Source organism: Malus sylvestris, chromosome 11 (assembly GCF_916048215.2).
Source record: "Malus sylvestris chromosome 11, drMalSylv7.2, whole genome shotgun sequence".
Classification (NCBI taxonomy): domain Eukaryota; kingdom Viridiplantae; phylum Streptophyta; class Magnoliopsida; order Rosales; family Rosaceae; genus Malus; species Malus sylvestris.
Window position 1 is genome coordinate 1,574,498 of NC_062270.1, and position 26,708 is coordinate 1,601,205.

Here is a 26,708-nt window from a genome sequence, read left to right on the forward strand (position 1 = left end):
TCTAAACAAACTTATAATAATTAACACGAAGAATGCTTGAAATTTTGGACATCGACATGCCCCACTTATCTAAGTTGTTTTTTTTTTCTTCTTAGCAGATTGGACTCGGTGGTTTAATTAAGTCATGATTAAGGGAATTAATGGAGCATTTTGTTTTCTTTTTAGTTGGGTAAGATGCTTTTTTTTTCTTTTCTTTTTTTCACGAGTAAGATGCTTTATTCAAAACAGTATAATATTAGGAATGGGAATTAGTTGTAGGTTTTACTTTATATCCAACTTCAATGATTTAAACTATCTATTTTTTTAGTCTTCATTTATAGATCATGTAAAATAAAAAAAATCAATTCATTCCGAAACTATGTACCCATTTAATTGTCGTGAGGAAATTTCAATATTTTTTAGAGCATAGTGTTTGTCAATTTATTTGAACTCAACTCAATTAGATATCTCAAACATTTTTGTTTTGACTAATATTTTTCAAGAATGATCTATGAAATGCAACTTGAAAAATAAACAATTTCGATCATTAAAATTCAATATAGAACCATTTTATTAAAAAAATGGAATCCATTTGAATAAAGGGCATGTTATATAAAACATAAGAAACGCCCGCACCTCTTTACCTATGAGCTAGCCCTTGCTGAGCGCCGGCCCAGCACCTTTTAGAACCTTGTTAATAGGTCCTTCATTTCTCACATAAAAAATTACACTTGATCAACACACGAAGCGATTTTTTACATTGGAGATAAATTGGAAATATACATATCGCCATGACGTGCTGAAAACTAGAGGGCCACAAACTCCCCAAAATCCTACAATGAAACCAAGGGGTGGTTTGGGAGTGAGGTGCTTAAAAAAAAGCACTCATGAAAAAAAGCTATGAGGGTTTTAAATGTTTGGTAAACTGAAAAAAAAAAAGGCTTATTTTGGAAGCTGTTGTGAGAATAAGCTGAAATCAAAGGAAAAAGTTGAAACAGCTATTTGTAGCTTTGGAAAACTGGTTTTTTTTCAAAGCACACGAAGCTACAATGCTCCTTTAATGAAAAGACCCACTATCAGACTGCTCTTTTTTTCAAAAGCACTTTTACAAAAAAGTTTACCAAACACTCTGCTGATTTTTTTTCACAGCCGTTTATTCTCACAGCAACTTTTTTTCAAAGCACAGCAATACCAAACTAGCCCCAAGAGCCACTGAAATATGAAGCCATGGAATTTCGTTCCTATTGTTATGTTCATCTTCCATGTTCTTAGTTGCATTATCACTTGTATTCATCTTCCATCTTGAAGCTAATTCAATCATTACTAAAAAGGTGAACACAAATTGAGCCAAACTTATTATTATCTATTCTAAAATTGAGGAAGGATTTGACTGTAGCTTAGCTACAGTCAAAATTTCCCCTCTTGATTTTGCTTTATTTACACACTGCTGCCACCAAATCTGTGTTGGGCTAGGGTAATTACTAAAAGTTAGGAGGGTAATATTGTCCGTAGGTCTGGGTGCCCTAGGCTTGATTTAGGCTTATTTTGGGTTGTTGGTTTTGGGCCAGGTGTGGGCTTCGGAAGTGGGTTGTCCAATGTGTTGGGCTGTGTTGCATAGAAAGAGTCAAAATGACTCTTTTGCCCTCTTCAAACCAGATCCAACAGACAGGATCTGGAGGCACTTTCGTCATTCTGTGTTTAGGGGTGGTTGTTGTCGATGTCGTCCGAGGCATGGTTGTCAGAGGGGTTGATGGGTTGCAAGTAGAGAGAGTGTTAGGTACTCAAGCCCAAGGGAAGAGCCCAACCCAAAAGACTAGTCCAATAGGTGAGAGGACCCCAAGGACTTAAGAACCCCTACACCTCCATAAGTGTAGTCGATGTGGGATCATAACATTACACCACCCTTCGGAAGCCGACGCCCACAACGGCCCTTACTCTGGTGGCTTTCATTCTTAACGGCGGTGCACCCTTTGGTCATCCCGTTAAGGTAGCCCTTTCCAGGTCGCCCCCTCCGCAGCGTCGGGAACCTAGGCTCTGATACCAATGTTAGGTACTCAAGCCCAAGCCCAAGGGAAGAGCCCAACCCAAAACCCAAAAGACTAGTCCAATAGGTGGGAGGACCCCAAGGACTTAAGAACCCCTACACCCCCATAAGTGTAGTCGATGTGGGATCATAACAGAGAGAGAGTTGACGAGAGGGGTTCGGGGTGGACAGAGTGGGGTTTGGGTGCGGGATTACAGGGAGAGAATGTGAGAGGGTGGGTGCGGTCATGTTCGATTTGGGGGTAAGGTTCTGGGAAAGGGACGCGTGTTTGCTGCATAGAGAGGGGGAGGTATAGTTGCCTAGGGAGGGTGGGGTTGTGGGGAAGGAGGTGTAGGTTGAGGTGCGGGTGTAAGGTTGGTTATTTCCACACCAAAAATCATCATCCTCTTTTCAGTAAATAGAATTAGTACTAGCTGAACAGAGTTCCTCTCTGCAACTCCTCATCCATTACTGCATTCGAATTTTCTACAATGGTGAGTAATTCAAACGCTTCTTTTGTTTGATCGTGTTTATTTAATTTAATTTGAATTCTTTTCGATTTTGTTTTCGGTGTATGGGTTATGAATTTCCATGTTTTCGGTATTTATATGTAGCTGATTGCTTTCCTTGCTTTTTATCCATACCGTTTGGTTCAAAGAATGAAAACACGCATTGACCTGAGAAATCTTAAGAGTTGTTTACAAATTAGTAATTACCTTTGTAGTGTGGATGGCTGGTGTTTTGTTGTACTCTATACAAAGGCTCTTGATTGTTCCTAATGGTTTTCTCTTGCCTAATAATCAGGTGAACATAAAGGTTTATGTGGATTTACGTGTTGGTGATGTTATCCGTTTTGGGCTGTGAGTATCTCCTTATCTTAACTCCCACTCTGCAACGTGATTAACCATTTCTTCGATCTCTGTTTCGTTTTCTCTTCAATCCTTACTTTGCAATCTTCGTTGTTCACCACGCCTTCTCATCTCCGTTGGTATTTCCACCAACCAATGAAGTGCCCGAAGTTTGAACATGAAATGCCCAGGAGGCCGCCCAGTGCAAGGTAGCTTTTCATTTTTTACTTTTCTGGCTGAAATGTCAATGTGGGTTTGACCTAATTACTGCAATTGATAAATTATTGGTTTTGGTTGATGGTTTACCTTGCGTTGGTTTTTTCTTATGGGTTTTGCTTGCATTTGGTTTTGGCAGGTATATTTGATCTCCCTTGCACACCTCGCCTTCTCATCGTTGTCACACACCTTACCAGAACTTGAATCAATGGTAACGTATAAATTGTATGGATTGCGCACCTATTTTAATCTTTGTTAATGAAAGTAGCGTTTAAGTTGAATAATTCATACTATTTTGATATTGGAAATTAGGATCTGATTTCTTAGTCCTATGCTTCTTTGCTGTATAAGATGAGTTTGGTTATATTACTCAGAAATGGGATTTTTTTTTCAATGAGAGAGTGAAAATCCCTAGCCTTTAGATTTTCAAGTATTTTGTCAGCAATAATAATTTGTTTTTGCAGCTTTAAATATGAGGATCTCTTAATTTGCTTATGTAGCTTTTGTGATATGATGATCTCTTAATTTGCCTTTGCATATCTTTAGCAAAATAGGATCTTTTTTTGGGCATTCTAGAAGTTCAGTTGAATGCTAATATTAAATTTCTAACCCCGGTGGTGCCTCTTTCTATTTGAGTTTGAGTTGGGGATGGTGGACAATGAGCAATTCGGAGATTTATCGCAGTGCAATTTGTCATTTCCACAGACCACCTATAATATTGGCTTACATTTTTCTTATTTTTTCTTTGCCTATATTATTGTTTATTTCCAAGATTTGAGTTTGTCATTCAGAAGAGATGCTTCATTCAGAGAATTGAAATTTCTCAAATCTTTGTTAATAGTTGTATCCCTTGCAGAAGGATTTAATTTTCTTGGATGTCTACTTTTGAGCTTTAAGTTTTCATGTATCCAGCATTACTAGACCAAAAAAAGCGCAGTGTCGTGGAGTAATTAGGACTGTCTCTGTTCCTTTTTATTTTATTTTTTATGTTGAATTGACAAGTGGTTTTAAATAATGGATAATTTTTTCACTGGATTTAGTTTCTGTGTTTGGCTTGAGAGTAAATTCAGAGAGCTAAAATGTTGTAAAGTTTGAATATTTACATTTAATGTTGTATTGGGTTTGGATTAATTTTGTTTGTTTGATATTAGAAATTGAGTGATAGGGAATTTGCGCTTTTCTTTCTTTTGAATAGTGTTTAACTCATTTCTCATTTTCTGTTTGGTTTCCGAGAAAATTGAGGGAAAAAAGATAGAAGATTAATGAATTCACTGAATTGAGTACTTTAAGTCCATTTATGATTGAAGTTATTCCGTTTGCTTTCATTTCTGTTTTTGTTCTTTTGGGTTTCGAGCACATTGATTCATTATCTTCTGTGTTCTTCTTGACCATTACAAGGAGCTATTTTTCATAGGGATGCTGCATTTCTTGGTGCTGTACGTGCGCTAGAAGAAGCATCAGCTTCTTAGGGTGTCATTCATTGGATGTGGTAAGTACTTTGTGTTTTATGGACCTATGCTTTCTGTGCCAATTTTTTTATTGTTATTTTTGTTGGTGTAAGTATTTATGTTAAGTAGTAGCAAACATAGTGTTTTTGCTCTTGCAAGGGAATTGTCTTTTTTCCTCAGCAAAATTACAAGGATTTAGGATGGGAGTAAGTGTATTGCAAATTGTTCAGTTCAACAGAAATGTAGACATGCAGGATGGAACCGATCACATATTTGGACCTTATTCTTCGAAGATGATTGCATTATTAAGTAAAGTGCATATAATTTGGGTTGGGTTAGAAGATATGGCTGCAAGAGGAATTAAATATGTGGACTGCTATGGAGTTGACAATGTACTGATGAAATATCTTCCTTTCTGAATGGTGTGTATAGTCTGCAAGGAGGGGAAAAAGAAGGGGGAAAATTCCTTCTGTTCCATTATTTGGTTGGTCAAGGAAGAAAATACTCATCTTTATCTCCTCAGTCCTGCCTAAATTAACTGGAGTCTGAAATGTTCTTTTTTAGAAAGAGTTGGAAGTTTTTCTTATTTTAGAGTTACAATGAAATGTTCAATTGAAAGCAGGTTCGTGTAGCTGATCCAACGTTCTTGGGATATTTCATTGATAAAGGTGTTTCAGCTGCTGCAAAAGTTTTCATAAGGTAATTGATAAGAAGTTAACTCTCTCTCTTTCCTACCATTTTCAATCTAAAAGGTATAAATCTTCTAAGACACATTCGTTCATGTCTTTCAAACTTAATACTTTTTACTTCTATTTTGTCTTGCATTTTTTTTTATTGGTTTTAAAGCTATAACTGAGTATTCCGGTGCACTTTGCAATAATATAGTTTCATATATAATACTCTTACATACTCTTTTACTAATTTCTATTACATAATCAACCATTCACAGGTCATGCTATTCATAGAGTGGTTCAGAGAATTCCAAGAGCTTCATTCACCCAATTTATGCTCTTCATATAAAAATTCTTTCAAAAAGCTCAAACATTTTTAGTGTAAAAACATTTAACTTCTGTAACAATCTCTTATAGCTTTGAAACACGGTTTCTAATCCCGCAGCAACACGCTAGCCATATTTCTAGTTCTCTCTAGATCAGTTGTGAGCTAGGCCTATTGCATTAGACCTCATTTTTAAAAAGATGAAAAAAAACCTTCCCAAATAAAACCTCTTTCGACATAACCTCGAAACATCATCAAATTGTAGTCGATGAAGCTGCATTTACATGTTTCTTCCTTAATGTACTATCTTACGCTTACAAGATAATTGCAATTTAAAACTTTCTGTAAAGAGATACATGAACCGTTTGATGAAATTCCTGAACCGTTTTCTTTTGCGTGTTTTTGTGTTTTTGTCTTCCAGATTTCCAGATTGTTTTCATGTTTCCAACAATGGCCAGTTTGCAGGATTAGGTGCCACTGTAACTCATTTCCTGACCCGCCTCCTCTTGCGAAAGTTGGAGCTCTGTGATTTTCGGCTTCTGCTCGTTGGATTCGTTCAACAACTTCCGACTTTCAACCCATGCAAACTAGAAGAAGTAAGTGAAAACCCAACTCACACTAGTTTTTTTTGTTTTACTTCCGGAAAAAATACAAACCCAACTTACAGCTGCAGCATTTGTAGGAGCTGATGAAGCTGGCCATTGTTGGAAATTTTCCCACTAATGCTGTTGTCCTTCACGTCAATCACGTGAGGAAAGTAAGACAACTTTTACTGCAGAACGTTGCGTTGGTCGAGATGTAGATAGGCAGTTCGAGAACATCACCGTCTAGTTGAGGAGCAGTTTCTTCGGATAACAACATGGGAAGTGTACAGAGTTCCTTTGGAAATTCACCCGAAATTCGATTGCCTCCTAATGCTAAAACAAGGAGCCTCGGAAGAGCCCCCAACCAACTATGCTCAAAAGTTTCAGTATTCTATCATGACGAAATTCGAAGGCATTTGCGTTTGAATTTAGTTAGGAAAGTTGGATGTTGTTTGGCCATCCCTACGACGTAAATTCCCTTTCTGTTTTACCAAGTTGTTATATTTTTGGTATGCAGCAGCAATTTGGTTGATAAGCACTAGTCTAAAAATTCCCTCCTATGCGCTATGCGTCTGGCCACCTTCCCGATTAATCCTAAGCATTTGAAAATTAAGTAAGAGTGTCTAGACCTGCCAAGTCACTCGTCTAGCCCGCGACTCTCACATAAACAAAAAATAGATAACTTTTATTTTGTATTTTATTTTTTCGATAAATTGTAAGAGACTTGTTAAAACACTCATCACATAATTGTTCCACATGTTTTCAATATATTCTAATATATTATAATTTATATGTTATTTATTTTGTAATTTATGTATCTCAATACAATTATATTTATATTTAATGTAAAAGTAGATATTTATGTATATGTTATATTAATAAAAGGTCGTACCCAGTGCACAAGGCTCCCGCTTTATGTATATGTTATATTAATAAATTTAATTAAAATAAAAAAAGCCCTTGCGCTAGATCCCTGTTGGACACACGACTAGCGTCTAGTATCTTTTAAAACTTTGTTAATAAGTCATTTGTTTCTCATGGAAAAAATACACTTGATTAGCACACAAAGCGATCTTTAACATCAGAGAGAAATTGGAAATATTTGTATCACCATGACGTGCTTAAAGCTAGAGGGCCACAAACTCCCCAAAGTCCTACAATGAAACCAAGAGCCACTGAAATATAAAGCCATGGAATTTCATTCCCATGGTCATGTTCATCTTCCAGGTTCTTAGTTGCATCATCACTTGTATTCATCTGTTGGCATTTGTTTGGAAGCGGGAAACCGCAAAGTCCCGGGTTGCCCTCAAAGGCAGTGGCATCAAAGCCTTGGAGATGTGTGCCTGACGGTATTTTTCCTTGGAGGTTAATGCATGCAACACTAAATGAACCCAAGAAATGAAGACTTGATAGTGAAGTTGGGATTCCACCTGACAGATGGTTTCTTGAGAGGTCTAATCTCTCCAAGTTAGTGAGCTTAGATACCTGGTCCGGAATGCTACCAACGATGTTGTTGATGTTGAGATCCAGCTCGTGAAGGTTATGCAGCCAGCCTATCTCAATGGGAATGTTGCCACTTAGGGTGTTATTTCGGATGTAAATAGTTGGCGGCAAGTTGGACAGGTAGTTGTACTGCAGAGATGCGACAGATACATTCCTGCGATGCGTGTAGATAGGTAGTTTGACATCACCACTATCTGTTTGAGCGGAAGGCTTCTCGGATATAAGAGCTTGTAGTGAGAAAAGCTCATTTGGAAGTCCCCCCGAAAGCAAGTTGTTGTCCAAGCTTATGAAGAAAAGACTAGGAAGACTACCCAACCAAGGAGGTATTGAGCCTGTGAGTCTGTTAGAAGACAAATCAAGGACTACCAAGTTTCTTGAGCTTTGACATCCACACCGGAATATGACCTCTAAGTTGGCAGTTCAATATAGGCCCACTAAGTCCTACATAGTCTGTAGTAATACTAATTTTAATATTTAAGATTAGTTCGTAGCATATTGATCAAAAGTCGAGTCTTTGTCAACGATGGAGTCTACAACCCTATACAAGGGTCTCATTTATCTTTTAGAACAATATTCTAAAATTTCGGAACGATCCAACGGTCGGATCTCCGCCAATTGCTAGAATTATGTTGCTTTCAACATTTCGTTTTATACACTTAGAAATTCAATTAGGGAAGATCCGTAACTCGGATTCTCGATCTGTAAATTCCTAAGGTTCTCAAATATTACGTACTATAACATATTAAATTTTAGTAATGATCTAACAGTCGGATCGTCATTTGCTACACTATTCAAGTGGCGGACCTTAATGAAACTAGGTTCAAACGACAAAATTTCATCAATCGGATGTCACAGATAGATTCGAGGTATCAAATTTAGCCTAGAAAGACATAATTGGCCCACTGGCCATGCGCCGCCGCATGCGGCGGTTTCCGGTGAATGGTAACCCAATTTTTTGACTAACTCTAAAAATTACCAAATTTTACAAGCAAGTAGAGCTTAATGAGAGGAACAAATTTCATACATGGGCCGAAGTCTAATTCAGCCAGAAAACACCTCAAATCACCCTCGATCCACCGGAAACCCTTGAAATGGTGTTCTTCGATTCGTCAAATCCGCAGCTCCGTCGCCCCAAATTTGTTTGGATTTTGTTCATGGGCTTAAGGGGATGCTAAAAATGGTGGTGATCAAAGGAAAACGTTTCAGAAATGGTGGATCAAAGGCGCGGTACCGTCGCACCCACTGGTGCAGGTTTCACAAATTCAAAGCCAATTTTCATCAAATTTGGGATGGAAAAGGAAGAGGGAACGATGGGAAATGTTTTCCAGGTGGTGGCAAGCCTTGGATCGTCGGAAAAATTCCGTAATCGACGTCGCAATGTGTGGAGGAGCCGAGTTGGGGAACAGCGTTATCGGGTCGAAAACGGATCAGGAAGGTTGGCTGCTCTTCCCCTTCCCTCCTTTCCCTCATTTTCTTTCCCGCATCTCTCATTTTCCCCCTCTCTCTTGCTACTACTTGGTAGCTTCTAATCATGTTTTTTTTTTCAAACAACTAAAACATCTCTAATTTCTTCGTTTCAACTCCGATTCACGAACAGTTTTCTCCTATGCGTTCTTAGGATCGAGCTCTATCCAATTATACTTAGTGTGACCCCGTAAAGTCCACGAATTTTTAATGATTACTGACCAAAAATAAAAAATTGTAATTAGTTTAATTAAAATCTAAATTTAATAAAACTTGTATAAATTCTCGAAAATAATCTAAATTCAGAGTCACTTACATTGACTTCAAAGTGGCCAAATGCGTTTAGATTACTATTCTTTTTTTTCCTTTTTGGATACAAGCAATAGTGAAGAAATGCAATGGTAAATATTTGAATTACAGGTAAGAAGTGTATGGGTATTTTAGGTAAAAAAGTTTGATTACGGCTGGAGCCTTCATCCTGGAATCCAAATACCACCTTCATCTAGGTATTCTAATTTTGAATAATTTAAAATTTTAATTATTAATTTTAGGAGAACCTGGACCCACCTATTTTTTTAGGGAACTTTAACGAAAAGCTCCCGGTACTGTTCATTTTAACGAAAAACCATATTTTTACACTAAAAAGTCAATCTTGATACTATTCATTTTACTCTTTATTTTGTCCTTATCGTTAAAACTCAAAGTTTTCAAACCCTTTTCATTAGTTTTCTCTTTTTTTAATTCCTCACAAGCTTGGTAAATGCTGGAATGCTTTGAGAAAGTGCCATTCCGTTTCTTCCCATTCCAGTCCGGTTTCGTAACCACGCCATAGGTGAAATGGGCCGTCACTAATGAAGGGTCTAATAATGGGTTTGCAACGTATTAGAATGTTTACATTGACTTTGGGCTAGTGCCTGTGGAAGAGTTTAAAGCACTTAAAAATGTTGTTTCTTAAAAGTGCTTTGAATAGAAAGTAGAAACACTATTAATCACTTTGGACAATTTTTTAGATGCAATCAAGTTAAGGAATTTCGATTAAATAGGAGAGTTATGAACTAACAGATGAATAATTATATAGTTAAGAATAAGTAGAAGTGAGATGGTCATTAATTAATTTATTTACAAAGAATTCTTCATGATTTAACAACGTGCAAAATTACGTACTTGATTTTTTTTTCTCTAAATATCTCTTGTATAAAAATAAATGATACAATTACGCACAATATTAATATAAACTAACGTAAATCTACCATGCATGACCTATTTCCCTACAATATATATATATATATATATATATATTCTGTGTATTTGACTTCGAAATTGCAAAAGTATAATCATTATCATGAACAATGCTTGAAATTTTGGACATTGACGTGCCAACTTATCGAAGTTGATTTTGTTCTTCTAAGCAGATTGGACTCAATGGTTTACTTAAGTCATGATCAAAGGAAATTAATGGAGCATTTTTTTTCCTTGGGTAAGATGCTTTATTCAAAACACCATGATACGATACGAAGCACGATTAAAACAGTCAATCTAAAATTCAAGTGGCTAAAACAGAAAACAAAAGCGTCAGTTTTTTTAAATGTAGACTGGTTGTGGGTGTCACTCTACATTGACTTTCAATAATTTAATCAGTCTATTTTTCAGTCTTCTTTTATAGTTTACTGTTGCAAAAACACAAAAAATAATCAATTATTCGAAACTATTTGCCGATTTGATTGTCAAGATAAAATTTTAATATTTCTTATAACATAGTGTTCGTCAATTTATTTGAACTCAGAGAACACAAACGGAGCCAAAGTCTCTCTAGATCAGTTGTGAGCCAGGCCTATCGCATTTGACCACATTGAAAAAAAAAAAAAAAAAAAACCCATCCCGTAGAAAACCTCTTTTGACATAACCTCGAGACACCATCAAAGTGTAGACCCAGACAATTGTTTGCCAAAAATTCAACAGAAAAAACTGGTACGTTGCATGCATGTGTTTGTAGACGATGAAGCTGCATTTACATGTTTCTTCCTTAATGTGCTATCTTACTCTCACAAGATAATTGCAATTTTAAACTTTCTGAAAAGAGATTGCAGATAAACTGTTTGATGAAATTCCTGAACCGTTTTCTTTTGCCCTTTTTTATTTTTTTTTCAGATTCCCAGATTGATTTCATGTTTCCAACAATGGCCAATTTGCAGGGTTAGGAGCTTAGGTGCCTAAACCTTGCGAAAGTTGGAGCTCTGTGATTTTCGGCTTCTGCTCGTGTTGGGATTCGTTCAACAACTTCCGACTTTCAACCAGTGCAAACTAGAAGAAGTAAGTGAAAACCCAACTTACACTAGTTTTTTTGTTTTACTTTCGGAAAAAATACAAACCCTTGTCAATGATTCTGCATATACACAGATTTTGATGTGTAGTATCAATTTCAATCAGGACCCTTTTGTTAGTTTCAGTTTTCTTCTTAACCAAACTGATTGCGCAAGTTTATGAAAATCGAGGAGATTTTCACAGATAGTTTGATTCGTTATGTGACATACCTTTTTGTGGTTAAAGATATGTGATGTATACGCTTAGGCTTTAGTCACGTTTAAAATCATCTAATATGTTACCTTATCAAACTTCCATCGTGATTTCAGCTGATGATTGATAGTTTGGTCCATAATTATTGTCTAAACAAAGAGAGAAAATAAATAAAAGAGCTATTCAACTTACAATCCGATTAGGGAATGAACATCCTACTCTTAAATAGATATTTTGCACTAGAGAATTTACTGTCTCAATCCGTACACACTAATATTTCATCATCTTCTGTGCAGTGAGCTTTAACTGGAACATTGACGAGAGAGGTGGTTTGGAAGTTGTCAGGGACCATGAAAGAGTTACTGTTGTTTGCATATTCTGACCGATTTGTACTCTTGGTTTCACTATCCGGTTTGCTGCTTTTAACTTCGTCCTTTTGATTTGGAACTTGGACTTGGCCTTGGGCTTTCCTGTTAAGAACAAGAACAAGAACTAGTAATTGTAAACATATTGAAAAAAGAAAAATGAACAGAGTCTAGATTCTAGAACTCTACCTTCTTCTAAGCCTACTCCACTTCAGATAGAGCATGAATTGAATTTTGTCAAGGAGTTGGAAATAGGCAAATCTCCACGTCCTCTTGAGAAGCAAAGGGCAACAGAATCCCAAATACCCTACAAAGAAACCAAGCACAACGGATAACCCAAACCATAGACTTTGCTCCTCATCATGGTCCAAATCCTGGTTGTTCTCATTCTCATCTGCATCACTGCCATTACTTGGGAAACACTGGTTTGAAAGTGGGGCACCGCAAAGTTTCGGATTCCCTTCGAATGCAGAGACACTGAAACCTTGGAGCTGAGTGCCGGCTGGTATTGGTCCTTCAAGATTATTGTATGCAACAGTAAATGTAGACAAGAAATGGAGATTTGATAGTGATGATGGGATTTCGCCTGACAGACGGTTACTGTTGAGTTCTAATCTCTCCAACTTTGGGAGGTTGGCTATTTGGTCTGGAATGTTGCCAGAGAAGTTGTTGATGCTTAGATCCAGTTGTTGAAGAAATTGCAATTGGCCGATCTCAAAGGGTATGCTGCCTCTTAAACTGTTGTTCCTGAGGGAGATTACTCTTGGCATGTTGGGCAGATATTTGTACTGTGAAGCCAGCACAGTTGCATTATTACCGCGTTGAAAGTAGACGGGCAACTCAAGAGAACAATGGCCTGTTTCATTCGCAGCCTTTTGCGATACTAATGCTTGTAGTCTGCAAAGCTCCTTTGGAAATTCACCCGAAATCAAGTTGTCATTCAACAACAAAAAGAAAAGATGCGGAAGAGTCCCCAACCAACCAGGTATTGTGCCAGTGAGTCTGTTAAAAGACAAATCCAGGACTTCCAGTTTCCCGAGCTTTGAAATCCATGCAGGTATGTGTCCTGTCATATGACACATAAGTAAACTGAAAACACACAGATTTTGTAACCCGGAATCGACAGTTATATCCCCATCTGGCATTTCTTCACCTTTAAAATTTTTTGCAAGAAGGAGCACCTTGAGAGTTTTGAAACCCGTCAGTATCTTCATTGCCCCCGTGACATTGGTGAGTCTGTTACGAGAAAGTGAGAGGAAGGTCAAGTTTTTCAATTGAAGAATCTCAGGTTGGATTTGGCCCTCGAAATCATTTGTAGCCAGTCGAAGTGCTTTGAGGGACTTGCATGCGTAGAGGCTTATTGGCAAGGTACCAGTGAGATTATTACTTATACAATCTAGTTTACTAAGATGAGTAAGTTTAGAGAAATTGAGGGCAGAGATATTCCCACTAAAACGGTTGAATCCCAGATTTATTTCAACAAGGTTTGTGCAATTCATCAGAGATGAGGGCAGATGACCTTCGAGATTGTTGTATTGAAGGCGCATGAGCTTTAATTTGGAGAGCTTCCCAACATTCTTACTGATGGGTCCCACAAGCCCATTGGTAGATAATGAAATTTCTTGAAGTGCCTGAGCATTGTAGATATCAGTAGGGAGGGATCCTGAGAGAGTATTGTCGCCAGCACGAAATACCTCCAACTCGACAGGTAGAGGTATTGGGCCACTGAAATTATTGTTTTATAAAAGACTCTAAGCGAGGTCCGGGAGGAATTGGGCCACTGAAATTATTGTGGGAGAAATCCAAGACTCTAAGCGAGGATGAACGAAGACAGGTAGAGGAAGGTATTTGGCCTGTAAAGTGATTATTGCTGACATTCAAACTGCTCAAATTCCAGGCATGCTGGAGGAATGAAGATGGAATTGTTCCGTTGAATTGATTGCTTGAAAAATCAACTATTTGGATGTAACTTGATGATAAAGACATTGGTATTTCTCCGGAGAAAAGGTTATAGCTCAAATCAAGAATCTCAAGGCGACTCAAGGACAAGAACATCCCGGCTTCAAGAGAGCCGGAAAGCAGATTGTGGGAGAGATTGAGGTGCGAAAGAAGCTTAAGGTTTCCAAGTGATGAAGGAAAAGTACCTCCTGTGAGGCCCTTGGATGGCAACCGCACTCGGATGATCCAACCGTTCTGATTACATGTGATGCCTTCCCACTGGCAACAATCAACTGAAGCAGTCCAGTTCAATGCCGGGGAAGACAGAGCGCTGGCGAAGGACTTGAGGGCGCTGCGTTCGGTTTGATCACATGCTTGTATTGTGAATAAAATGGAAGAAAACAAGAGGATGAGAAGGAAGCCATGAGAGAATGGATGATCCATCTCAGGTTCAGATTACTCACAGGTTTTCTTCTACACGCGTAGATAGGTATGCATATATGTCTGAATCTGCAGAGTACATACGCATCTTCCACATGACTTCAAAGTCATGACAGGAAATTCCATGTCGGTAAGACTCATGACTTCAAAGTCGTTGAAAGATTCTTTAATCTCTTAGTCTTTGGTTTGACTTTAGGCTGTAGCTTTCTTAGATTTAAAGGAAACACCAAAATTAGAAAGGACGACTCTGCTTTTCTTTGAGGCTCTGTCACTGTTTGTTTCTGCATAAATCAACGAGCAAAAATTCATCGAATTTGATGTCGATTAAAATTTCAGGTTTTTGTTTTAGGTGAAGAGAAGAGCAAGATTCAAACTTTTTTCACTGAGTGGAGTTAAGTACCCTACCACTTGATTTGCCCCACAATTGTTTATTTTTGTTTTTTGATTTTTTGGGAAAAAGGAATATTGTGATGTGAAATAACCCTAAATTATGGAGACTTCTAGGTGCAAAGACTGATAAATTTATTGAAACGGGTTGAGGTTTCACCATACAACTAATTGACAATATGAGGAGTAACCTAATCTACTTAATATGAGATTCAGTCTCAATACTTACAATTTTCGCATACATCTTCCATGTACTTAGTTGTATTATTACTTGCACTAATTTGAAAGCGGGACCCGTGAAGTATCTGGTCAACGGCAGTGCATTGAGGTCTTGGACGAAGACTCCGATAGTGATGCTAGGATTCTGTCGGATAGATGATTTCCTGAGAGGTCTGAATCGTCTCTCCAAGTTGGTGAGGCTGGAATCTGGTATGGAATGATGCCAAAGAAGTTGTCGTCGCTAAGATCCATTACATATGTAGAAGAGAAATAAGTGTAGAAAATGTAGATAGACTTCAAAGCATCAGTTGCACAACGGGGTCCATACAAGGTTTTTGGATTATTCCTTTCCGACTTTGATGACTTTAGAGACAGGGCATCAAAGTTATAGACAGTTCATCAGCTTACTACTGATCAAACAAAATACTGATCGCATGTAGGGGTGGGTTCGGTACGGCTACCGTACCAAACCCCTTGTACCAATTACCATACCGAACTTTCGGTTTGGTAAAATCTATTACCATTACCGTACCAAACTTTCGGTATACCAAAGTTCGGTTGGCATGGTATGGCAATGGTAATTGCCATTTTGTTTTGGAACAAAATCTGTTTTTGTTTTTTTAACCCAATTCAAGGGCAAAACTTTTTTTTTGTACCTTTATCTCATACATTATAGATTAAATTCATCTATTATTCATCATTCACAATTCACACACATAATAATTCAAATGATGCATCAAGATTCATCATGAAAATTAAGCTTACAATCCAAATAGAAGTTACGAATCAAAACAAATAGAAGTTAACAATCCAAATATAAATTAAAGTTTCAAACCAAATGAAAATTGGAAGTAAACTTCAAAAATGAGAATTCATTGATCAGTTATTCAAGCTTAAGATGTCAAAGCTTTTTGGGGAAGGCATTGAACTTGTAGAAGATTGAGTTTGTGTCAAGTCTACATTACAAACAAAAAAAACATATTAATTAGTAGCAAGAAGAATTAAAGTTGAAAACCATTTAATAACAAATTTACTAAAAAAATTAAAGCATATCTTTCTTGTTTTCTCTTCTTCCATTTCCTTGTAAAATTGAAGCATATCTTCCTTTGGTTCCTTGTAGAAGTTTACTTCATCTACCCTAAGCCAACCACTAGTACGCACTAGTGCCTCCATTATTTTAGGAGTCAAGGATATCCTAAAGGGTCCACAACCCTCCTCCCTAGGCTAAATGCATTTTCACTAGCAAAAGTAGAAGTGGGGGTTACAAAGATATTTTGGCTATTTGTGAAAGAATTAGGAACTCTTTTGTGTTTGATTTCCACAATTTCAAGAGATCAAAGTCACCAACAACAATGCTAATATAAGTAGGGTTTTATTTTCAAATTATTGTAATATTATAAATATGTGTTATATAATTATCTATTATATAATTTCTAAATTATATATTATATTGTATTTTCGGTATGGTACGGTAATACCGTGGTAATGGTATCCATTACCAATACCGTACCATGAAATTTCGGTACGGTACAATACCGTACCATTATCGATTGGTACAAAAAATTTGGCACAAAATCGGTATGGCACGGTTGGCAATTCGGTTGGCACGGCAATTTGGCAAAAAAATCCACCCCTAATCGCATGTGCAAACCAATAGTTGGGCCAATCTGCGACTTTAGCGTTTTAAATTCATTCTTTCAATTCGGGTAAAGACAATCTAGTGCCCCAACTGAGGTTTTTAACTTTTTGATGCAGGGCATGCTTCAATTGAGGTTTTAGAGACGGTTTATTAGCTCACTACTAATCGAACATTGACATTGACCACATGTGCAAACCAATATATAGGTGGGTTAACTTGAGACTTTAGCGTTTTAACAAATTTATTGTCCCAATTAAGGAAGAGACAATCTAGTGAGTCACTACTAATGAACCGAGGTTTTCTAGGTTTTTGATGTGAGACATGGTTGGTTGAGGTTGAAAATAAAAATGTAAATACTTGCAAAAATCAAATATAACAATTAAAACTCCCATACTATTGAATGATGCGTAGCATAAAAGCCACACCGGTAAGACATGTTTCAACTCGGGTTTTCAAATCTTGCACTAAGAGATAGTGAGTCCTGTTTTTCAATTCATATTAATTCACACGTCCCTTCTATCGTTGTAGTTTTCACTAAAAAAGTAGGTTTAAAAGGTAGGTGGGTTTAGATATTTGTCCACAATATTTGAAATTTGAAGTCTTTGCTTTCATGTACACAATATATTGACTGAAAAATCAGTAGTAGTGAGTGAAAATAGTTCACATTAGATGGCTTACATACTTTTGTTTGGGTAAAAAAGAAGGTTTTACATACTTTGACAATGAGTACCACAATACTTGTAATCACTAGACAGGTTTTTAGATGCAATCAAGTTAAGGAAATTCGTGCATAACGTAAATAGGAGCCACTCAATGATAATTTCTTGCAGTTTTCACTTTTATTAAAAAATGAAACTTAATATAGATTTGGTAACTGTTTTTAGTTTTCAAAAAATGAAAATTGACAGTTATTTTTTTGAGTTTTCAAAATGGGAGGTGCATTGTCACTTAGTATTACGGTTTAATAGTATTTCTTTTCATTTGTAAGTGAAACGTTTTAGATTCAATTCTCGCCAAAGGAGAATTTGAATCACAGTATTACTACCACTAAACCGTATTACTAAGTGACTATTTCTAGCTATTAGATTGAATAAACCAAACAGAATCCACAACCATAGTTAAACATGAGTATGTAAATAGCTAAATTGTGTGCGATTGTCAATTTCCTTCAAAATTTGGCTTTTTTTTACTTGGTTTTTTTAATTTAACTTTTTTGAAAATTGAAATGATTATCAAACAAGTAAGAAAAAAGTTTTCCAAATTAAGAAGAGAAATTAGAAAATTTAACTGTCAGATGACAACAACCATTTCAACTGGATTAGTCGATACAGATTAGAATAATTGTAAAATCATATCAACAACTATTTCATTCAAAATTCGTAACTGTGCACTTTTGATTTTTCAATGAATTTATTTACCTAAACAAAAAGCAATTACTGTTAAATGCAGTAGTACTAGTACTTAAATGGCCTACCATGTTGATTTGTTTCACAATTATATGTCAGTCTTTTTCTTGACTTTAAAAGCCAAGCCACAATAATTAACTAGAAGAAAGCTTCACAGCAAGAATATTGAGGCATTATCTTCAGGACTGTAGAGTCACACATATTGCTTCTTTTCTATGTTGATATTTTCGTGAATTCAAAGGTTTATTAAAGTCTTAGAATCTTGATCGAGGTTAAATTCAAAGGTTTATTAAAGTCTTGAATCATGATCGAGGTTTTATACACTTTTGGAACGCATGTTGAGAGTATGAATTTTACATCGAGAAAAGAAGAGATTTTGTATGTGTTTATAAGTAATTAGACTACTCATTATATTACCAATTGATTTTTATAGTAAAACCTCAACTTTTTTTCATAGCATTCAGACAAGTTGTCTCTCGTGTGAAGCCCAACAACCGCATGTACTCCGCATCACCTGATTTGTGCTATTCACGTGTTAGACTTGATAATTCGCCACATGTAGAAGAAGCTGAGAGTATGAATCCCACATCGAGAAAAGAATAGACTTTGCATGTACTTATAAGTAATTAAACTATTACCAATTTATTATAGAACCTCAACTTTCTCCGATGCATGTCATGTTAATAAATCACAATACGACTATTGGAAAAGATACAAAATCTCTGAAAAATCTCCCATGGATAGGAAGGAGCTATACCACAGGATGTTCTGTTTCTTCGCCCTAAAGAAGTACGTACTCAAGTAGAGATTTTGTACACTGTCTAGGAATTGGAACTGCGTAAATCTGCGGATCTTAAACATGAAAGAGCCATAAACTCCGAAAAATCCTGTGGTGAACCCAGGTGCGAAAGTGAAATGAAACCATGGAATTGGATTCCCATTGTCCAAATCTTGGCTGTTCTTATATCTGCACCAATGCCATCGTCAGTGCACCGCAAAGTTTCAAATTCACCTCGAAGGCGGACGAATTGAACCGCAAAGTACTGTATGATACATTAAAAATGACAAGAAATTAAGGGTCTGTTTGGTATCATTTTTGAAATTTTTTATAATTTCTCAAAACATTTTTAAGAATTTTTCTTGAAAATAATTTTCTTTAAGATTCAAAAACTTGTTTGGTATGCGATTTAAAAATTTTAAATCTTACAACTTAAATTAGACAAAAAGATCCAAAAAGAGAGAATCAAGAGGTAAAGAGGAGAGAAGAGGAAAGAAAGTAAGAGATGATTGGAGGAAAGAGAAAAAAATGAGAGGATCAGAGGAGATAAGAAAGAGGACCAAGAAAATGAAAAAAACGGATTGAATAAGAGACGAAAAAGGGATTAAAAAAAAAAGAGAATAGGGGAAGAGAGAAAGAAGAAAAGAGAGAGATAGATTTGGAGTGAGAGAGGAGGGGGAGAGAAAAGAAATGAGTGAATTTAAGTTTAAAAACTTTTTTATCTTTTTAAAGAATCAACTATATTTTTGAGTTAGTTTTGAATTCAGTTTTTGAAAATAGTCATATCAAACAAGTTTTTAAGGCCTAAAATTTGAACATTACTTTTGAATTTAAAAAATTGGATTCAAGTAGAGTACCAAACAAAATCTAAGAACCGCCAATGATGCTGGGTTTCTCCGGACAGATGATATATGGAGAGGACCAGTACTTTCTCCAAGTTTTGAGGCCAGATATATATTTGGTCTGGAATGTAATAGCATTAAATTAATCCAACGCGTGGAGAAGCTGCAGTGGGCCAATCTTAATAAATATTTTGCCGGTAAATCTATTGTTCTGAAAGAATAGCACTTCTGCAAGTTCTTCGCAATATAGTTTTGATGTAAAGAATTTGTACTAACAATGATGATCATGGGTAGTTCAAGACATGTGGTCTGTTGAGCTTAAGTGATTCCAGATACCAACACTGGCAGCCTGCAAAGTTCCTTTAGAAATCCTCCTGAAATTCGGTCAAGAAGGGTCCCCAACCAACTCGGAAATTGAGACTGAAAGAGGATTTTACAAATTCTAATTGCTGAAATAATCAAAATCACATAACCACGACATATATCAATCAGATATGATGACATTATGGATCAAATATTTACGATATATTGAAAAAATTCCGAAAAGTGATCATTATGACAATTGAGATTTTGTATTTTCATCGTTTTTGTCAATTTTCCTAGAAGTAAAGCTATGAACAAAGAAGCATGAGAAAGATGAAATTATATTACGCACAATTTTGTCGGGCAATGTTCGTCGCACAAACATCATCACTACAGAGTTTACTGATGAATAGTACAAAGTCGTCGAGCAAATTGTGTTTACATGATGAAATAATTTCGTCGAGGAAAGGACGTTGACCTTTGCCCGACGAACCGTAAACCCAAAATTATAAAATATACGTACCTTTGCACAACGAACAATTCAATGAAACTTGTATTATTTGTTGCACAATGGTTGCTATATTTACACGCCAAGTTTTTTCCTTGGTGCAAAAACTTTACCCGATGGATGGAACTTTGCCCGTCGAACACTGTTCGTCAAGCAAAAGCCTCTAAAGAACCAAAACGTTACTGTTTTTGGCAACCGAATATATGAATTCCAACGATTAAAGTTTATTTACAAAATTCCTTTCATCGGGAAATGGTAATTTCTAGCTGTGAAAGTGAGGGGCTTTATGCCATCAAATTATTATAGGCAAAACTATTAACAAACAATAATCGTATTTCTTAATTTGCCATCGCGAGGAACTTATCTTTAACATTGCTCAGAAATAGGAAATATGCATCTCTCCAAGACCTAATAAACACTAAAGAATCAGACTCCCCAAAATCCGAAAATAAAACCAACAATCACGGAAAAATGAAACCAGTCTGCACATCTTTAGTGTCATTACTTGTATACATCTGTTGGCATTTGTTTGGAAGTGGGGCACCACAAAGTCCTTGGTTCCCCTCGAATGCAGTGGCATTCAAACCTTCGATTTGAGTGCCGGATGGTATTATTCCTTTGTTGTAAGCAACCGTAAATGAAGACAAGAAGTGGAGACTTGATATTGATGCTGGGATTTCTCCTGACAGATTTAGTGATGGTTTGAATTCTTGTGAGCGGTGTTTGAGCTTTGAAGTCTTTGCTTTCCACTTAAACAGAAAAGAAACAAACCTGCAGAACATGGGTTGGCAACGTATTACAAGGTTTACATTGACTTTGGGTGCGTGCTTTCGGAAAAGTGATGTGGGCATATTTTCATACATTATTATCGTATTTTCTTTTTTGGAATTTGTGTAAATACATTAAATTTAATTGTTTTAATATATAGACTTCAATATCGGAGTTGTGAGAAAAGGATGAGGATCGGATCCTTTTTGTGGGGATTTTATGGATTCTCAAATCTTAATCATTTATCGTACATCGTACGGTCAGTTTACTATTTGTATTTAATTTATATAAAAAAATTCAAATGATTTATGATCATACAATATACAATGAATGACTAAGATGCGAGGATCCCTAGGATCCCCACCATTGGATCCAGATGGGATCCAAATCCATGCGAAAAAGAAGTGGAAAATGATGATTTCAGGTGTCTAAAGTAATTCAGCTGAGCATGAGGCTAATTAATTGTGCCAAGACATATGTATTACAATATGAAGATGAGACCACAAAGAATTTTTTTTTCATCAATGACTACAAAGGTTTTGAATATACATGGAAATGCTATTCAATGGATTTAAGAAGAGACATGATTATTTGTTCTTATTATTTCCGTCTATTTTCTTTTTATTTAACAAAGACTTAAAGTCCAATAGTTAGAATTTTAGTGGGTTTTTCATTAGAATTTAGTAGGATTTATTTTTATTGCCGTGGGTTATAAAAAGAGATATTCTTTGTGGTAACGGGATTCAAGCAAATCAAAATTATCATATTGGAGAAGGTTGCGGCAAGGAGGAAGAAAGCTAGATTTTTTTATATATCTTTTCTAGGGCTTCGATATAGTTTGATCATGAATACTTAATTACCTTGTGTCATTGTTTTATCAAGTTTTTATTTCATATTGAATATCTTTCGCTATTCGTAATGCGCTCAATTTTTATTTGAGAAAATTGTAGTAAACGTCACTCAACTTTAATCCAATTGGAGTAACGGTCCTTGAACTAAAAATTCATGACCATTGATCCCTCAACTCCTTAAAACGTGCCCCTATGATTGATGGTCGATACTATACTATATATTTTACCCTAATCTTAGTAATAATTTATTGGTTATTATGTGTGAATTTTCTTACTTTGAATTATATTCTAATGTAGGACATTTGACTTCCTTTGGAGCACAAAGTGATCAAACGGATGAATTTTAGAGTAATTCCAATTGGAGGATGTTCATGAGTCTTTCAAGATGATTGTGTCAAAATTCCAGATTTTTCTACTAAGCCGTTTGACCGTGGTGATGAAATGAAGGCCCAGCGCACAGCTTTCCCAGATTGACGTTTCTAGACGTTTTGGGTATTTTGGAGGTTAAGATGACATATTTTGAAGAAGTTTTCTTCTGAGGATTTGTAGGGGACGTCTCCAGCTTTCAAAAGAGACCTTTTGGGACTAAATCGGAGTTGATTTGGTCAGTCAAAAGACTAATTTTTCTGAGAAATCCGAATTTTAGTTCAAATAGGAAACCTTTAATTTCTGTTTTATTATTTTTATTATGTTTCCTAGTTTTATTTTAAGACCTTTTAGGGTTTTATTGTGTAGTAGTATAAATAAGGCTTTTTAGCCATTAGGGTTTTTTAGAATGCAAGAAGGAGAGGGGGAGAAGGCATGCATTATTTTGGAAAACTTCAGACTTTTTACCTGCAAGGTGTTTTCAATCCTTTTTCTAGTTAATATATTTTATTTTGTTTTATGATTGTTCATAACTAAGTTCTTTTGCTAGGGTGAAGTCATGAGCCTTAGCATGAATATGTAATTTTATTAATTTGCTTATGAATGAATGCATGCTTGCTTTGAATTATTAATCACTGCGATTAAAACTATCTAATTGTCTTAGTGATTCGTGACCATTAGGGTTTTTAGACAAGTAATTTGATGCAATTTTTGTTGGAACATCACCCTGAAATTGAGAAGGGCTTCTTGTGATTAGTAATTGTAAGTTCACTTAAGGTGAACATCACACTCTTAAGGGTTGCATGGTTTTTCAAAGGGTTTTCACAAAGCCTATTAAGTCTTACATGTTTATATTTGATCTGAACATCACAAACGAACTGCATGTTAGATATACGTTTTCACTTGAACATCACGAGGAAAATATGCATTATGAAAACCTTACCTTCAAAGCATGTGTGTTGAAATTCATAAGTAATTGGTAAATTTGCGTATGATTGTTAAGGGGACGGTAGAACCCTAGGCTTTTACAAATTGATTTTCTTTTAAATTGTTCTCTAGTTAATTTCTTTAATTGTTTTATTTTAAAATTCGTTTTTATTATATTAAATTCTAAAATCAACATTTTCCAACCTTTGTTTTAAATAATTAGCTAAGAATTAGTTTAAATACAAATTATTCATTCAATCCTTGTGGAAAACGACATTGCTTGAGCCGCTATAGTACGACAACCTTGCACTCTTGCAAGTATTTTAAGTGTTTTTATCTCTACTTTTGTAGGTGGTAAAAATCCCTATCAATGATCATTTTCTTCAATTCCTTTAGAACTCTCGTCAAAATGAGTCACATGCCACGCACATGAGGCCGAATCGAGGGGCAAATATGGTACACAAAATGAGAAAATTCTAACAATGATCCCTCAACTTTAACCCAACTGGAAAAATGGTCTCTCAATTTTAATGCAAGTTATTGTTGTTTTGATCACCATCTAAGTTTTAGTTAAGTTGTTTTGATGCAAGTTAGAGTAGATGTCATACTTAACTTGGGTTTAGCTTCTTGCAATTGATACCATAAACACTAATATGCCATGCAATTAGGGTTTATGTGATTTTCAAGCACTTTCCATAGAGATTAATGAGTTCTTACTTGTTTAAATTCATCTAGATGCCATAGAGGGTTAACATATTAAGATACTTTTGATGCAACCAAATGCCATGACTGTTGATTATTGGGAAACTACTTGAGCATAACATATTAAGGGAATTAAGTAGAATTGGTTATGGTGAATTTGAATGCCCTAGGTCTTATTTTCTTATGTTTTCAATCTATTATTTCTATGCATTTTATTTTCAAACTTTGTTTTATTTCAATTTAATTCAAATATCATATCTTTTCCGTTGAAGCTTTTCCATTATATTAGTTTCAATTTAGTTAGTAAGAATTTTAGAATCAATTCGATCTTTGTGGAAGGATATATGTGCTTATATGCTATACTATCATATGATTCGTATATTTGCGAGCACTAAAATCCGAGACATAATGGGGTTAGTTTTGGTTGTCTAATTTTCGCAAAAAAAAAAAAAAAACTAAAAACACGTTTGCCATAAAATATGGTTGTTTGATAAAAGTGCTTCGAGTAGAAAATGTTATGAACTAACAGATGAATAATTATATAGTTAAAAATAAGAACTATAAGAACGTATTACATGGTTTAAATGGACTTTGGGTTCGTGCTTTCAGAAAAGCTAAAAACACTTTTGTCGTAAAAAATGGTTGTTTGATAAAAGTGCTTCAAGGAGAAAGTGTTATGAACTAACAGATGAATAATTACATAGTTAAAAATAAGAAGTATAAGAACGTAGAAGGTTTACATTGACTTTGGTTTCGTGCTTTTGGAAAAGTTAAAGATACTTTTGTTGTAAAAAATGGTTGTTTGATAAAAATGCTTCGAGTAGAAAGCATTATGAACTAACAAATGACTAATTACAAAAAGGGAGCATAAGTGTTACGTGAAAGGGACTTATAAGTCAAGGTTATGTGCTCGATTTTTCTTCTTTAAATGCTATTTATATAAAAAAAAAATGGCACAGTTATGCGCAATAATTATTTAGTATAGAATTTCGTAGACCTACCATGCATGATTTATTACAGTACTATGTATTTTTTTTTCTTGAGAAATGCTAAGGGACTCTTTCAAAAGTAGAAATCTTCATTGACTATATGTCACTTCATGTTTTTTGCACAATATTTTATAATGATGACACAGAAATTAACGTTAAACTATGAGGTTACAAAAAGAATTCCGAAGCATTTCTCTTTTCTTTTTTTCTTTTCTCTTTTTGTCTTTTGACTTTGAAATTTCAATGATATAACAATTAACACAAAGAATGCTACAATTTTGCAGATGGACACATGGCCATTTATCCAAGTTGATTCCCAATGGTTCAATTAAGTCATGAGCAAGGGAAACCAATGGAGAATTTTGTTTTCTTTTTGGTTGGGTAAGACCTACTCCAACCCTGGGCTAAATGCCAAATATTTAGCCCAAAATTCCCCCCAAACACCCCCCAACCCAAGCTAAAATATTGGGCTAAAAGGGGAATGCTAAAGTTGGGCCAAATTCCCCCCAAATTCCCCCCCCAGCCGCGTGGACTCGCCAGGTTTTGGGCCACTCTCGGCCCGTGGACTCGCGCACGCGCCCCACGCCCAGAACGTGCAACCGAAGCCCGACAAGAGGGGGTCCCACCGTCAGGCCCTGTCGGCCACGCTTCAGAGCCCCAACGGCTCTTTTCGAAATCCAACGGGCAGGATTTAAGGACCGTTGGTTGATCCAACGGTCCAGATTGAAACTTTATTTTTAAAAAATATATTATTTTAAAATACATTGAATCCAACGGTTGAGATTGAATATACTCAAATCTAACGGTAAAAAAAAAGATCTAACGGCCCAAATTTAAATCTAACGGCTAAAATAATTAAATAAATTTATTTAACACAAAATTTACCCAAAAAATCTATAAATACCTATCTATTTGTTCAAACATCCACACAAAATTCAATTTTCTCCTACAATTCTTCCAATTTATCTTTCTATCATTTCTTTCCATTTCCAAATTGTTCAACATGGCAAGAGAGCATGTTAGAGGTCGTAATTGGACCTTTGAGGAAGATGTTTCTTTATGCTTGGCATGGGTGTCTGTTAGTGAAGATGGTGCAGTTGGCACAAATCAAAATAAAAAGGTTTTGTGGGATAAAATAATTGCAAAGTTTCAAGAAAACTGCAACGGCAGCGGGCGAGACGGTGGTGGTGTTTATGATCGGTGGAAGACTATCAACAAAGCATGCACTTTATGGAAGGGAAGCTTAGAGAGAGCCATGGTTGGCATGCCTAGTGGAAGGAGCGCCATAGAAATTGTGAGTTTTTTTCTTGATATTTTATTTGTCATGTACATAATATTATTTTGCAACTAATTATTTTTATGTATTTTTTGCATAGGGTGACAAAGCAATGGAAATTTACAAGACAAGAGTAACACCAAAAAATCAAGTTTTTAAGTTGCAACATGCTTGGGACGTCCTCAAGGATTGTCCAAGGTGGGCAACCGATGCAGACCAACAATGGGGAAGATTATTTCAACGTGAAGCCGCACCGAGAAATGAAGGTGGCGATGAAGGTGTCGATGAAATGACCCCATCTCCTTCTTTAGCAAGGCCCCCGGGAAGAGATAAGCAAAAGGAAGCAAAGAGAAAAGGGAAGTCCCAAGATTCCCCGAGTGGAGACTTTGCTATCGGAATTGCAAAATTACATGAAACTCATAGCGCTC

At 35.9% G+C, this 26,708-nt stretch overlaps 1 protein-coding gene and 2 long non-coding RNA genes across 8 annotated transcripts in view; 1 reads left to right on the forward strand and 2 right to left on the reverse strand.

Moving 5' to 3' along the window:
* Positions 1-5,910: 5,910 nt before the first annotated feature.
* Positions 5,911-11,381, reverse strand: LOC126590637 (uncharacterized). Its single transcript, XR_007612122.1, has 2 exons — positions 11,278-11,381; positions 5,911-6,015 (listed from the first exon to the last, which is right to left on the reverse strand). It is a non-coding gene; the product is annotated as an uncharacterized LOC126590637 (long non-coding RNA).
* LOC126590630 (uncharacterized) lies at positions 10,767-12,139 on the forward strand. Of its 2 annotated transcripts, none has more exons than XR_007612112.1 (3): positions 10,767-11,029; positions 11,210-11,371; positions 11,872-12,139. It is a non-coding gene; the product is annotated as an uncharacterized LOC126590630 (long non-coding RNA). The 2 variants fall into 2 exon arrangements; XR_007612113.1 differs by having other exon boundaries at positions 10,768-11,029; positions 11,254-11,371.
* Positions 11,614-26,708, reverse strand: part of LOC126590616 (receptor-like protein 2) — a 29,863-nt gene continuing 14,768 nt past the window's right edge. For 2 of the 5 annotated variants that reach the window (XM_050256092.1, XM_050256093.1), the window contains exon 3: positions 11,614-12,045. In XM_050256092.1, coding sequence (XP_050112049.1) covers positions 11,832-12,045 — 214 coding nt within the window. In that variant the 3' untranslated portion in view covers positions 11,614-11,831. Of the gene's footprint in view, positions 12,046-12,129; positions 13,635-26,708 lie in introns of all 5 variants that reach the window. The other 3 variants (XM_050256090.1, XM_050256088.1, XM_050256086.1) reach the window with 3 other exon arrangements.